Raw genomic sequence first — 13,212 nt, forward strand, 5'->3', positions numbered from 1 at the left:
TACTCGGGAGGCTGAGGCAGAAGGATCGCTTGAGCCCAGGAGTTTGAGGTTGCTGTGAGCTAGGCTGACGCCACAGCACTCTAGCCCAGGCAACACAGTGAGACTCTGTCTCAAAAAAAATAAAAGTTCAGATGTTTGGTTTCTCTCGAGAAATCAGAAGAGATGGTGTCCCTGGGCCCACGGTCTGCCTGTCAGCTGTGGACTGGAGCAGAGCACAGCTGCCCCTCGAGGTGGGCGCACCCAGGTGGGCATCTTACCCGCCCGGCCCTGACGGCATTTGATGTTTTGCTCTTACTACCTGTATCCGTTTCTAGGTTTGTCGTAACAAATTACCACAAACTCGGTGGCTTAAAACAACAGAAATTTATTCTCTCATGATTCTGGAGGCCAGAAGTTCAAAGTCAAGGTGCTGGCAGGGCTGCCCTTCCCCCAACGGCTGTGGGGGAGAACGCTTCGTGACTCCTCCGGTTCCTGGCGTCTTGAGGTGTCCCTGGCTGTGGCTGCATCTGTAAGCCCGGTCTCTGCCTCCACCTCGTCTGTCTCAGATTTCACTCCGCCCTTCTCTGATAAGGACACTTGTTGTTGGATTTGTGGCCCACCCAGATAATCCAGAATGATCTCTTCTCAAGATCCTTAATATAATTACATCTTCAAAGTCCCCTGTTCCAAATAAATTAATATTCACAGGTTCCCGGGGATTTGACCTCGGTGTATCTTTTCTGGGAACCACCATTCAATCCACTTGAGTGCCTCAGTTGGCTCCTCTGTGAAGTGGGGATAATAATGACAGTGCCCGCATCACAGGGTTATTGTGAGGACGGAAGGAGTCATCTAAGGATTAGATACTGTTAGTGTTATTCCTGCCTGGAAGGAAAAGGCCAGGGTGGGTGGGATGGGACAGGGCACATGCCTGGCTGGTGCCGGGGAGTGCGCACAGGCCCAGGAAGCTTGCCCCAAGGCAGCCGCTAACAGCTGTCCTCCTCCACCTCCCACAGACAACGGCCCCGTGGGGAAGCGGCGCACCGGCACAGCCACCGTGTTCGTCACCGTCCTGGACGTCAATGACAACCGGCCCATCTTTCTGCAGAGCAGCTATGAGGCCAGCGTCCCCGAGGACATCCCAGAGGGCCACAGCATCGTGCAGGCAGGTGGCCCGTGGCCCCCGGGGCACATGGCAGGCTGGGGGCAGGCAGGGCCCCCCTCGGCTCTGAGGGCCTGCTCAGGGGCATCATGGTGGGGAGGGACAGAAACAGGTGAGAATCCAGGGTGGGCCTGCTGCTCTGAAAGTAGCTGGTGCTGTGGGAAAAGGGGGACCCAGGCCCACTCTCCCCACTCATGGGGAGAGTGGGCCCCCAGGTTGTGTAGCTGAGGCCAGGGCCCTGGCTCCTCGACAAGCAGAAGGAAGGCCTGGGCCTCCCTCCCCACAGCCCGCTACGCACCGCCTGCCCCACCCACAGGGCCTTTCAGAGTGGGGAGGGGAGGGAGATGTCACATTTTCCCAGAAGGGAGCTGGGGAAGGAGAGCCAGGGCCCAGCGAGGCCCAGAACAGAGCGGCTTTCACAGGGCCCTTGGCCGAGGCTCCCTCTCGGGAAGTAAACAGGCACTAGAAGAAAGGGCTCCTTTGCCCAGGGAGCAGGGACAACAGCCCCAAGCCTCAGAACGAGAGAGGAGAGGACCCTGACAGTGAAGCCCTGTGCCCTCCCCCGCCCCTGCCCAGGAGGCCTCAGTTGCTGGGTGGGGAGGGAGGCCGGGAATGAATTCCTCGCTGCCAGCCTCGGGGTTTCCGACTCGACGGGGAGGCTGAGCCAAACACAGCAGATCTGGGCCTGCCCGCTGGGCCAGGCTCCCGGGCTTGGGAAGGGCAGGAGCGTGGGAGGCCGGGAGCCTGCCCACCTCCTGCATCAGGACCAGGAGGAGGCAGGAAAGGGCCTGGGAGCAGGGGCTGACTCCCAGGAGCGCGGAGAGCCCAGGAAGCCTGGGGATTTGCAAGAGTGCGGTGGCTGGTTCCAGAAGGAGAAAGGAGGAGTGTTCTCTCCTCTGGGCCTCAGCTCATGAGGACCTGGAGAACCCCCGGCTTACTATCAGTGTCCCGGGACCAGCGGCCTGCCCAAGCGGGGGGTACTGCCAGACCTCTGAGAGCTCCCCTCCCCATCCCAGCTTTTCCTCCTCCTCCAGGCCTCAGGGCAGCCCTCCCTGCTGCCCCCAACTGCCAGGACCCTGGTGGCAGGCAGCTCTGGCCAGGAGCGGGTGATTGCAGACTGAATTCAGCCAGGGATGTTTCAGGGAGGCCTTGGGGAAGCAAACCAGGAAGAGGTTAACAAGCAGAAAGGGAGGAGGAACAAAACTTTTGGGGAGGAGGCCTGCCCCACTTTCTAAACCCCAAAGAATTGGTTTCTATTTACACAACACTACTTGGGCTGAAATCCTAGAGTCTGAGTAATGTAGGGCAGCCCTGATCCTGATTCTCACCATTTCCCAGGGAGAAATTCATGGTCTCAGGGTGGCTTCTCCAAGGCCCCGTGAGTAAGTTTCTTGCACAGCTAGACTTGCTTTTTGAGGTCCGATCGACCTGGAGGGCAGGCGTAGTGGGCCCCTCCAGCAGGGCCTGCTTGGGTAGAAATCTTTCTAGGGGCATCCGAGGGCAGAAGAGGGCTCTGTGTTGTGCGGGCTTCCACTAGGACTCCTTCTGCTTTGCGGGGTGGGGACACCCAGGCTGGGCCACCCCTCACTCCACAAACAGAGGCCCATACTTCTGTGCCCGGAGCCGAGGAGTCAAAGTGAGGCACTGGGAAGGTCTGGCTCTCCGCAAGCTCCCAGGCTTGGAGGAAGGAGAAGACAGAGGCGGGGGTGCCCCACGCTGCCAAGAGGAGAATGCTCCTTGTCCTCCCCCACAAGTGGGAGAGAACAAGGGTGGTTCAGCTGGAGGGCAAAGAGAGCTTCACGGAGTGGGTGCTATCTGAAGCGTAGGCGACAGTCAGGGAGGACAGGTAGTTCGGTTTGCCTGCAGTCTTGGGTCAAAGCGAGACTCGAAAGGTAAGTTGGAGCCAGCTCCCAGAGGGCACTGCACCTGGGCTAAGAAACTTTAGCTGTATCCAGCTAGCCTTAGGGAGCCAGTGAAGGTTTTAGAGCTGGGGAGTGGCAAACCAGAGCTCACTCATTGAGACGACTTGGCTGGCTGCACTAGGGGTCACAGGAAGGTGACACTATGGGCCGGGGCAGCTCCGTGGTGGGGCCCTGGCCAGCTGGCTCTCTGGGACAGGAGCTAGGCAGCTCAGGCCCCACTCTTCCCACTCTCCGAATTCGAGACCAAACCGAAGCATTTAACCCAGGCCTTTGGAGGAGAGGTCGAGGGTTTGGGACTCTGTGAAGTCCCTCCTGGGGTGGGATTGCTTTGGCAGCTAGCCAGTCAGTGCGGCAGTCACCAAAACACACATAGCATACCTAGTGTGGTCCAGGCCTGAGGTCCCATAGCCGTGCTGGAGAGGTCCCGGCCATCCCACCCAAGAGGAGGACGCCTCCTTCCCTGGGTGAGGCATGGAGCCACTGTGATGTGTCTGCAGAGCCCAGCTGGCATCCCCTCCAGCTGCTGGCAGTGCTCTGCCTCTTGCCACTCTGTCGCAGCAGCAGTCTGAACTCTGAAACCAGCCTCTTAACCCAACCTCAGCCCCTTCCTGACCAATCCTGACGTGGGCGCCTTGAAGAGGGCCAGTCAGGATGGCTGCCAGGGTGTGATCGGGTGGCTTGCTGCTTGCCCCTGCTGCCCGCTGCTCCCAGGCATCTGATCCACCAGGAGCGTGGTGGCTGCTCCCACAGATTACCAGGAAGACACTGACAGGGCCCAGGAAATTCAAGGAGAGAAGTCCTGGGTTCCCTCTTGCCTTGGGCACTGAGTCAGCACAGATGGCAGGACAGTACCCTGCTCCCAGGGCAGGCTGAGTGTTTCGCTTGGCTGGAGGGAACCTGTGGCCATGGCAACTTTTGACACCTGGAGGGAGGGCGGGGCTTCTGCTGGGGAGCAGGGGTGCTGCTTCCAGGCGGTGCTTGATACCTGGTTGCCAGAAAGAGGCCCCAGGTTGTACCCTGCAGAGCCTCAGGCCAAGGGCCCACGTGGCTATGGGTGCTCATCCCTTGATCCAGGGGTCTTCTAGCAAGCAGCAGGTGGGGGTCTGCAGAGAGGAAGGTATTCTTCCGGGGACCATCTCTGGGAAAGGGCAGCAGCCTAGACACACAGGAAATCGCCGGGGGTGAGTGTGTGGCCCAGGTTGCTTGGGCCACTGTCTGGCTGCAGTGCCAGGCTCTGTCTGAGGCAGGAGGATCTGCAGGTGGATCTGTGTGTAGACACCTGTCACATCTTGGTAGATTCCGTGCAGTCATAGTCGCTGCGGTTGTCACCGCATTCCGGCAGGGGGCGTCGAGGGGCAGCAGGCCTGCCGCGGCGGAAGCTGTGCAGGGAGCGGCGCAGCGAGCCCAGGCGCTTCCAGAGCCGGAGCTGGGGCTCGCTGGGGCTCCCGGGGTGGTGGGGCATGCACTCCCGAGCCCTGCGGCGGCTCGGGTCCAGCGCGGCCGGCTTGCAGAGCGTCATAAACAGCAGACAGGTGGCCAGCAGGAGGAAGATGCAGGCCAGGGCAATGAGCACAGGGAGGGGGTCGGCTGCCTCTGCAGGGGGCCCCGGAGAGACCAGAGCTGAGAGGAAGGTGAGGGGCTTGGTGGCCGGGGAGCTGGTGAGGCTGGGGCCCTCTGTGCTCATGGCTTCTGCAACAGCAACAGGACAGAAGCTCAGAGGCAGATCAGCTGCACCTGGGCAGGGGAGGAAGGGGAGACTTTCCCGGGAACATTGATGGGGCTGGGTACTGTCCAACTACATAGCATCAGGGCCATAGGACAGGTTAGCGCAGCGAGGCCCAGAAAGATGGCAAGTCCAAGTGCACGGACCGCTGATAAGTGATGGGGCTGGGCCTGAGTGCCGGTCCTCTTTCTGCTACCCCCCCCACCCCACCCCATCTGCCATGGAGGAGACAAGAGACTTGCCTTTCGGCATTTTCATTTCATTCCCATAAATTTCCATGGAGTCTTAGGCCTGAAAACTTGAGAGAAAACTTGAGATCTAGGACCAGCTGTCAGTAACTTGCTCTGTGACGGGAGCGAGCCTTAGATGATAAGATGCTACAGCTGGCAGGGACCCTGACAACTATCTGATGCCCAAGGCTGCAAACTGGGGGCCTACAGGTGTGTTTTGTTGGGTCCTTGCAGCGTTTTTATAAATTTAATTGTGAATTTAAAAAAAAAAAAAAACCAAGAGATTTCACATAAATATCTGAGTGCCTGGCTTCTTTTGAAATGGCAGAATTTCACCACTAGCAGCACTGGGCCTGTGTTCCTGCCCGATACTGGCAGCAACTGTCCCCTTTAGACAGGGCCCCGGTGCCAGCTCACCACACTCCCCCAACAGCCCACCCCATACCTTATTTCACCAGCCTGGCCTTGTGGACTTTCCAATGTAGTCCAGCCTGCTCCCATGACAAGTAGGGAAACTGAGGCCCAATCGGGGCACAGCCAAGCCCAAGCCACATTGTGAGCCAGTGGCCAAGCAAAGCCCAGGTTTCCTGACTCCTAGCCCCACGGCCTTTCCACCCCTCTGGCCCAGCCCTCTCTCTGAGCTCAGTGAGCTGCTGGGGGAACAGGTGAGAAATAAGCCCCAAGGGGTTGACAAGCAGGGGCTGGAAACCTCCCCAGAGACATCAGTCACCTGATGGGGCATTTCCGTTATCACTTAAGAGGATCCCATTAGAGGGAGCCCGGCAGACGGTCCCCGTAGATGGGAAATCAGGCTGAGCTTTTGGTTGAATACATCTGGGGTTACAAATAAAAATGCCTACAGAGCCTGGCCGGCAGATACTGCGTGACCGGAGGCCACAGGTGGGCAGGGCTGCCTGGAGAGGCTGGCTGGGCCCTCTCAAGGACGCGGAGGGGCCCAGCCCAGTCTGACAGTGTCAGTGCCAGAATGCAGGCCCCGTGTGGCCGGCTTTGCCAGTTTCCCATGAAGGCAGAAATCTGGAAGTTTTAGGCAAACATTCCTGATGCTTAAATGTTGGCAACTAATTCAAATTTAAGGCAAGAAAGAAGGGGACGAGGGGAGATACTGCAAAGACCAAACAAACTGGAAATGAATTTTCAAATATGTGCAGCACTACACAGGCCAAACAATACACATAAGCAGACTACGTGGAGCTTACAGGCCAGCGTTTGTGATCTTTGAATTCTAACACAGGACAGGAAATCCCAAAGAGGATAAACGTAAACAAAAATAAATAAATAAGTATTCTCTTTGACCTGGGAGTCTTTCAGGAGGCTGGGGGCTGGCAGATTTCCTCCTTCCCAGCTCGCGGCTTAGTCTCACTCACAGCCGAGTTGCTAGCTCCGAAGTTCGGCAGGAGGAAAGGCCTCAAGTCATGCCCAGGCTCTGCGTGTAGCCTAAAGGGAATCCCTGTCGCCAGGTGGGGAGGGGAGCCGGCCACCCAGTCCCCAACCCCAGGGAGCCCCCATGCCCTCCGCAAGCACTCACCAGCAGCCGCAGGACCTAACTCCTGGCTCCCCGCGCCCAGCGACTGAGGGCGTCCGGTGCGCCCCACCTCCCACCCATTCCCTACCACCACCCCTCCCAGCATTTCCAGACAGAAAACGACCCCTCCCAGCTGGAAACTTTGATGCCCGTCTGGCTGCCCGAGGCCTCCGCCTTTCAGGCATCAGGCCTAGAGAGCCCTCTGGCCGGGCAACCGGACGTGAGTTGGCTCTTCCTTGAGTCCGAGCAGGGAGGAGGATTGGGGTGTGCCCACTGCCATCTCCCATGGGGAGAACCCAGCTGTCTATCCTACCCTGGGCAAGGCTTGGCTGGGAAGGAGAAAGGGGCAGTCTGCAGTGGGAGATGGCTCAATCCAACTAGTTCTGACTTTATTTCAAGACCTTCAAATGGATCTGGAGACCCTATCAGGCCAGCAAAGAGGGTCCGGGCTTCAGGCCTTGGGATCTGCTTTAATAACAAGATAAGTGGAGTTGTCATTAGCATCTGAGTACTTCCTGTGGCAGCAAGAGATCCCAGAGTGCTTGAAAACAACAAGATGCCCTCCCTGGAGCACGAGGCGAGTTCGGCTGCCAGGCGCCCTGACACCCTTTGCTGGCCCGCCGGCAACAGCCAGCTGGTTCTGGGCAGAGAGGGCTCCGCCAGACCAAGGCTGGGAGTCATCTCGGGGGCAGTCGAAGCCTCTCCCTTCCCGCTGGAGCCAGGGTACCCCAGCGGGCCCTGCTCTGAGTGTATCTCTGTAAGCTCAGTCTGGAACCTTCCTTCTTCCCTTAGAGTTCCACAGACAGGGCCTGCTATGGGCAGGGAAGACTTCTGTGTGGCCTCAGGCTAGCCACTGCCCCTTGCTGGGCCTTGTTTCCGCCCTCTGCAGAACCAGAGGGTGTGCCCAGGACTCAGCACAGCCTCACATCCTCCCCACAGCCCCCCAGTAAGGGTCTCACCCCCACTTCCTTCACCAACCCTGCTCCTGCAGTCCCCCTAGCACTGACCTCAGAGCCAGCCCTCAGCAGTCCTGCTCGGTAGAGAGGTCTTCTCAGCTGTGCAAAGGAGGCCCGAGGAGCAGCAGGAGGTGCCCGCGCCCCCAGCCCTGCCCTCGGCTCCGCTGTGCCCGGCACGCCTCAGTCAGCCAGCGCCGGCAGAGTGGGCCTTCTCCCCTCACTCTCTGGCTGGGCCTGGCTTTGTCTGGAAGAGTCCCGGCCCTGCCTTGGGGGAGAGGACACGCAGGAGGGTAGGTATGGCAGCTGGGCAGGGAGGGACAGGGGGGCTGTCCAGAGGAGCTGGGGCTCCTGAGCCTTCCCACGGCCTTGGCCTCGCTCCAGCCTGTCTCCTTGGAGCCCTCTCGGGGCAGAAGGCACCAGGGGGACGCAGGGGGAGGGTTTTGCTGCCTCTCGAGGCCCCATGGCTCTCACCTTCCCCCATTGGAAGTTTAAATGGTATGGTCGGGCAGCCCGCAGCCGCTATTCAGTGCCTGCCAGCCTCCAGGTTACCGGGGAGAGGGGCCAGAGCCGCACCACCGGGTGGGACAAGCAGAGTGACAGGCCCAGCAGCCCCTGAGGCCCCTCTTCTTCCAGGCTTCTCCCGCCACTCCTCAGGAAAGCACCTTCCCCTTGAAGGCGTCTGGCTGCAGACGTGAGAGGTGAGAGCACATTCAAAGGTCTGTTTTCCAGGAGATCACAGGGCAGAAAGCACAGGACTGAGGGACAGCGAGGCTGTGCTCCGTATAGTTTGGTGGCCCTAGGACACCCTCAGCAGAGTTCCTCCACATCACACCACATGCGTGCACACACACACACACAGAGTGCACACACACACAGAGTGCACACACAGACACACACTGGCACTGACACAGACACACATTGACATGCACTGACATATACACTCACATACACAGACACACACTCATGTACATACATTGACACATATACACACACAAACACAGAGAGACATGAACAGACACACAGAGAGACACACACTGACACACATACACACGCTCACACACTCCGCTCTCCCAGCCTCCTTTCTCCCTGGAAGCCGGCGTGTCCCTGGAGCCAGCACCTGCTTAGGGGCCTGAGTCGTGAGCAGCTTCCCTGTCGGGGACCTCCAGGCTCCCAGAAGTGCAACACAAGCAGGGAGTTGTGGCTCTGGCCAACACCTGGGCGTGGGACCCACCCCCTTCCTCGGAGCCCCAGTTTTCAGTTTTTAGCTCTCTCCTCCTTCCCTGGACCACAGAACGAGGCACTGTCTGCCCGCCCCAAAATGGGTGGGAGCTTTCCTGTGCACGATCAGAGCTGGAGGGAGCCTTAGGGCTCATCTAATTCAGCACCCCCCCTCTCAGATGGTGAAATGGGGTCCAGAGAGGTGTGGCCTGCGCAAGGTCATCCAGCGAGTTAGTGGTGAGGGATCTGGTGCAGTCCCCTGGCCTGGGTGCTGGGCATAGGCGGCAGGCGTCTGGTGACGTGAATGAGCGGCATCCCACCCAGAGCTGTTCCCAGGTGCCCAGAGCCCCCACTGGGATTCCTGCCTTCCCTGCCCTCATTTTCCCAAACTGATGAAACATCTTATCTATGGCCTGAGATAGCAGAGAGCAAAACTTCCAGGGTGGCGCACGCTGCTGGGGGTGGGAGGCATCAAGGAACTCCCCCCACAGACAGATGCTCAGGGCATGCCTGGACAGCTCAGCTCCCGATCCCATTCAGATCTGGACTGTCAAAGTACCCCACAACATCCCTCCACCTTCCAGCCCTCAAGATTCTCAGGGAAGGGGGACAGACAGAACTCCACAGTGAGGGGCAACCCGGCCATGCCCACCTCTGGTACCAATCAAGGGGGCCTCCCTGGAGAAGGCAGCGTAACTCATAATGCCAACCTTCACACCTATCCCTGTGCCAGGCACCAGGCCAGATGCTTTGCAGGATGACTTCTAACCTTCCACCAACCCTGTAAGGTGGGTTATCATTGTGCCCAGTCTACAGATGAGGAAACTGAGGCTCAGAGAGTCAAGTACTTAATCCATCGTCCCATAGCCAGTAAGTGACAAAGCCTGGATTCACACATGGGTGTGCCAGACCCTTGTTCCTTTTGCTCCAGCATACTTCCCCTCCTCCCCGCCATCAGCAGATTTCGCAGAATCCTTGGGTACACACCTCTCAGTCCCTGGCTGTCCACCGAGTCTGACCAGGCCCACCTCTGCTGCCAGGCTCATCATTCTCACACTGGCCCCCACCTGTCACGTCTGTGCTGCACGTTCTGCCGAGTCTCCCACTGCCCTCGTGCTGTCTTTTGAGGCCCTTGTTCCACTCATCCCACCAGACCCCTCTGCTGTGTCCCAGCATGGGCCCCTCACTCCAGACAGACTGGGGGCCTGGTCCCTTGCTCAAGCCCCTCAGCAACCTCTACTTTTGCTCACGTTTCCCAGCCTGAATATGTTCCCGAACCTTCTCTACAAAGCCAGGTCCTCCTCATCCTTCCAAACGCAGCTCCCTCCTTTGGCAACCTTTGCTCAGTCCCACCCTCAATGGCCTCTGCTCTCTTGATCTTGCTAGCAAGATCACCCTCTCCTCTGGAAGTTTGTCCAGTGGGCAAAGATAGGAAAGCCTGTATTAGGGCTTCAGGTGGCAAGAAATAAAATTCCAATTCACATTATCTTGGGCGAAAGGAGAAGTATATAGAGCAATACTGGGATATCCCACAGGATCAGAGGAAAAAATCAAACAGGGAGGCGCAGCTTGGCTCCTGGAGTAACTGAGACCAGGGACGCAAATACTGCTGTGCTCTGTGCTATGTGTACCTTTCATCTGTACTCACTGAATGTCAGAGATCTGCCCACTAAGTCGTTCACATATTCGGTCAACAATATGTTGTCCCTACTGTGCACAAGAGTCATTGTTCTAGAGACCACAGATGTAGCAGTGCACAAAGCCCTCTCTTTCAAAGGGGATAAGCGATAAACAAAGATACAGTATGTCAGAGGGTAATGGGGGGTAGGGAAGGCCAGGGTATTGGATGGGGGCTACAACTTCATGTACAATGGTCAGGGAGGGCCTTATGAGAAGATGATGTTTGAGTGAAGACCTGGAGGAGAGGAGGGAGTGAGCATGCACACTCCTGGAGGGAGAGCTAGCCAGGCAAAGGAACGGTCAGGACAAAAACCCCAAGGCTGGCATGCACTTGATGTCCAAGAAACAACAAGGAGCCCCACGTGGCTAGGGCAGAGTTAGTGCAGAAAGAGTGGTGAAGATGAGCTCAGAGAGGCTGGGGCGGGGTGGGGGGGTGTTGATATTCTCACATCTTACTACTAGAAAGACTGACTCGCTCTCTTGGGGCCCCAGGTCAACAGTCCCAGAGAAGGCTGTGATTGGCTCAGCTTTGATCAGGTGACTGCTCCTGGACCAATCCCCTCTGGCCCTAGCAGTGGGGTCAGTAAGAACATGGCAGCTCCAGGGCACACCATAGGGTTGAAGTGAGAGGTGGGGAGAAAAGGAGGGGCGGATCCAGAAATGGGAGGGTGCAGGGCCTTACAGAGCAATTCACCACCAATCCTCCAGGACGACTTATCATGGCCACACAGTCTCAGGCCTCTTTCTGCACCACCTTTCAGGGATGTTCTCCACCTGTTTCAGGAGGGTAGAGTAGGTATTCAGTTCTCAGCTTGACAGGACTCACCCTGGGGTCAGCTATGATTCTGCCAGCAGCCTCAAGGCCAGACTCCTTGTAAAAAGGGCTGAGCGCAGGGCAGTGTCTCAGAGTGAGAGCAACACAGCCCCAAGTCCCTCCAGAGACAACACATAAGCCTGAGGTACAGCCACGCAAGCCAGTGAGATCTGAAACTAGACTGGAATGATCGTGTGCATGAATGAACGTAGAGCCGTCGTTGGGGGGAGGGCTCTAGGCTTCCACAAAGTGACCATTACAGTACACAGTGGCCCGCTGGGACCCAGTGTGGCCAGAGTGGCTTCAGTCCAAGGAAGTGTGGGCAAGAAGCAGCCGTGCAATCCAGTCACCTCGGTGAGACTTCTGGGCTCTCAAAAGCGGACAGGTAGGGCATCGTGGAGGTGTGGGACAACTGTTCAAGCCTGGATGCAGTGAGCTGCGGCGCCAGCATCCACCTCCTGTCCTCCCCAAGAACCTGGAGGAGGGTCAGGGAGCAGAGCTGGCCCTGGACAGGCAGTGTGGGGCCATCACGGTTGGATATCCTTGTGGGGATAAGAAAGACACGTGTCCCCTCGTCTCCACACTCCCGGCCTCTGTGGGAAACCATGGGTTTGGCAGGACAGGGGAGAGAGGGAAAGAGGCCCCACAAACCTCTTTTCTCTCTGCTGAGTGGAATTCACGCAGTAACTCCAGCGTCTCCTTCTCCCGCAGCTGAAAGCCACGGATGCAGACGAGGGCGAGTTCGGGCGTGTGTGGTACCGCATCCTCCATGGTGAGTGGGGCTCCCCCGGGATGGGGGCCAGCCCTCCTGCCTTTGCTAGGGCAGAGGCTCTCTGGGCTGCCCCAGGTCTGGGAGGTGAGGCCAAGGGAGCCCCGAGGGCTGTACACGTGGGGTGGGGCCAAAGGGAGGAACAGGGAAATTCTCCAGTTGGATGTACATTAAGTGAGGGTGCTGCATCCCATTGCTACGCTCCCAAAGTCCCCCACGTCCCACGGTGCTTCCCAAGGCCATGACCCGACAGAGGGGGCCCTGAAGACCAGGGCAGCCCCCCGTTGAGCTCTCCAGGGATTGAGTCTATTGGTCCAGCCAGAATCAGGTGCGCACCCCTGAGCCAGTCACTACAGTCAGAAAATACAATATGCTCACCTGCCTACTTCTGGAGTCAGGGTGCTGGTACTGCAAGATGGGGCAACGGGTGCTGGACCAGCCTGGAGATGGCACTAAAATCCCGGATTCAACCAGCCACAGAGAATTTGGTTTGGGTGCCTTTTTGTCATACCCCAGATCCTTCCGAAATATTAAAATGCCTCACTCCACCCACACCTGTGAGTGTGGGGGTCAAGGGAGACCCCCTAGGCTTCCCACAAGGAGGGGACAGGTGAACTTATGCGCATCCCCCCAGCCATGCCAGGCCCAGGCAGCACGAGGCAGAGGTCTCCTTGCCATTGTGGGCTTCAGCCAAGTTCCCGAGACCTCTGGGCAGGGTCGACGTTCCAGGGGGACTGGAGCCTCTGCTCTAGGGCAGAGCCTGTCAACATCATCTGTCCCTCCACACAGGTAACCATGGCAACAACTTCCGGATCCATGTCAGCAACGGGCTCCTGATGCGAGGGCCTCGGCCCCTGGACCGGGAGCGGAACTCGTCCCACGTGCTGACCGTGGAGGCCTACAACCATGACCTGGGCCCCATGCGGAGCTCCGTCAGGGTGAGGGCTGGGGCCAAGGCCACAGCTACACCAGAGATGGCCACCAGTTGGGACCCGGTGGGCGCAGGGCACTGGGGCTGAGGGGTTGGTGAGGGATGCCCAGCCCAGGATCTTGGACTTGCCATTTTGCTCTGTGCTTCAGTTTTCCAGCGATGGAAGGGAGTCACTGATACTGCTGTCTGTCCTGCGATGAAAGAGGTGTCCTTACCATACTACCCCTGCGTCCACATAGCTCTCTAGGGTGAGCCGAGGAAAACCCCACATAGGTGATCTTGGAG

The 13,212-nt window shown here is 58.2% G+C and overlaps 2 protein-coding genes across 2 annotated transcripts in view; one reads left to right on the forward strand and one right to left on the reverse strand.

Annotated features, from left to right (window-relative positions):
* Positions 1-13,212, forward strand: part of CDH23 (cadherin-related 23) — a 235,780-nt gene that overhangs the window by 137,230 nt on the left and 85,338 nt on the right. Inside the window, exons 22-24 of the mRNA XM_012663249.1 lie at positions 996-1,144; positions 11,939-11,999; positions 12,786-12,934. Coding sequence (XP_012518703.1) covers positions 996-1,144; positions 11,939-11,999; positions 12,786-12,934 — 359 coding nt within the window. The remainder of the gene's footprint in view (positions 1-995; positions 1,145-11,938; positions 12,000-12,785; positions 12,935-13,212) is intronic.
* LOC105825469 (chromosome unknown open reading frame, human C10orf105) lies at positions 4,346-4,747 on the reverse strand. The gene has a single exon (XM_012663254.1). The coding sequence runs from the start codon at positions 4,745-4,747 to the stop codon at positions 4,346-4,348; it is 402 nt and encodes a 133-aa protein (XP_012518708.1).

The sequence above is a fragment of the Propithecus coquereli genome, unplaced genomic scaffold, assembly GCF_000956105.1.
Source record: "Propithecus coquereli isolate 6110/MARCELLA unplaced genomic scaffold, Pcoq_1.0 Scaffold80, whole genome shotgun sequence".
NCBI classification, from domain to species: domain Eukaryota; kingdom Metazoa; phylum Chordata; class Mammalia; order Primates; family Indriidae; genus Propithecus; species Propithecus coquereli.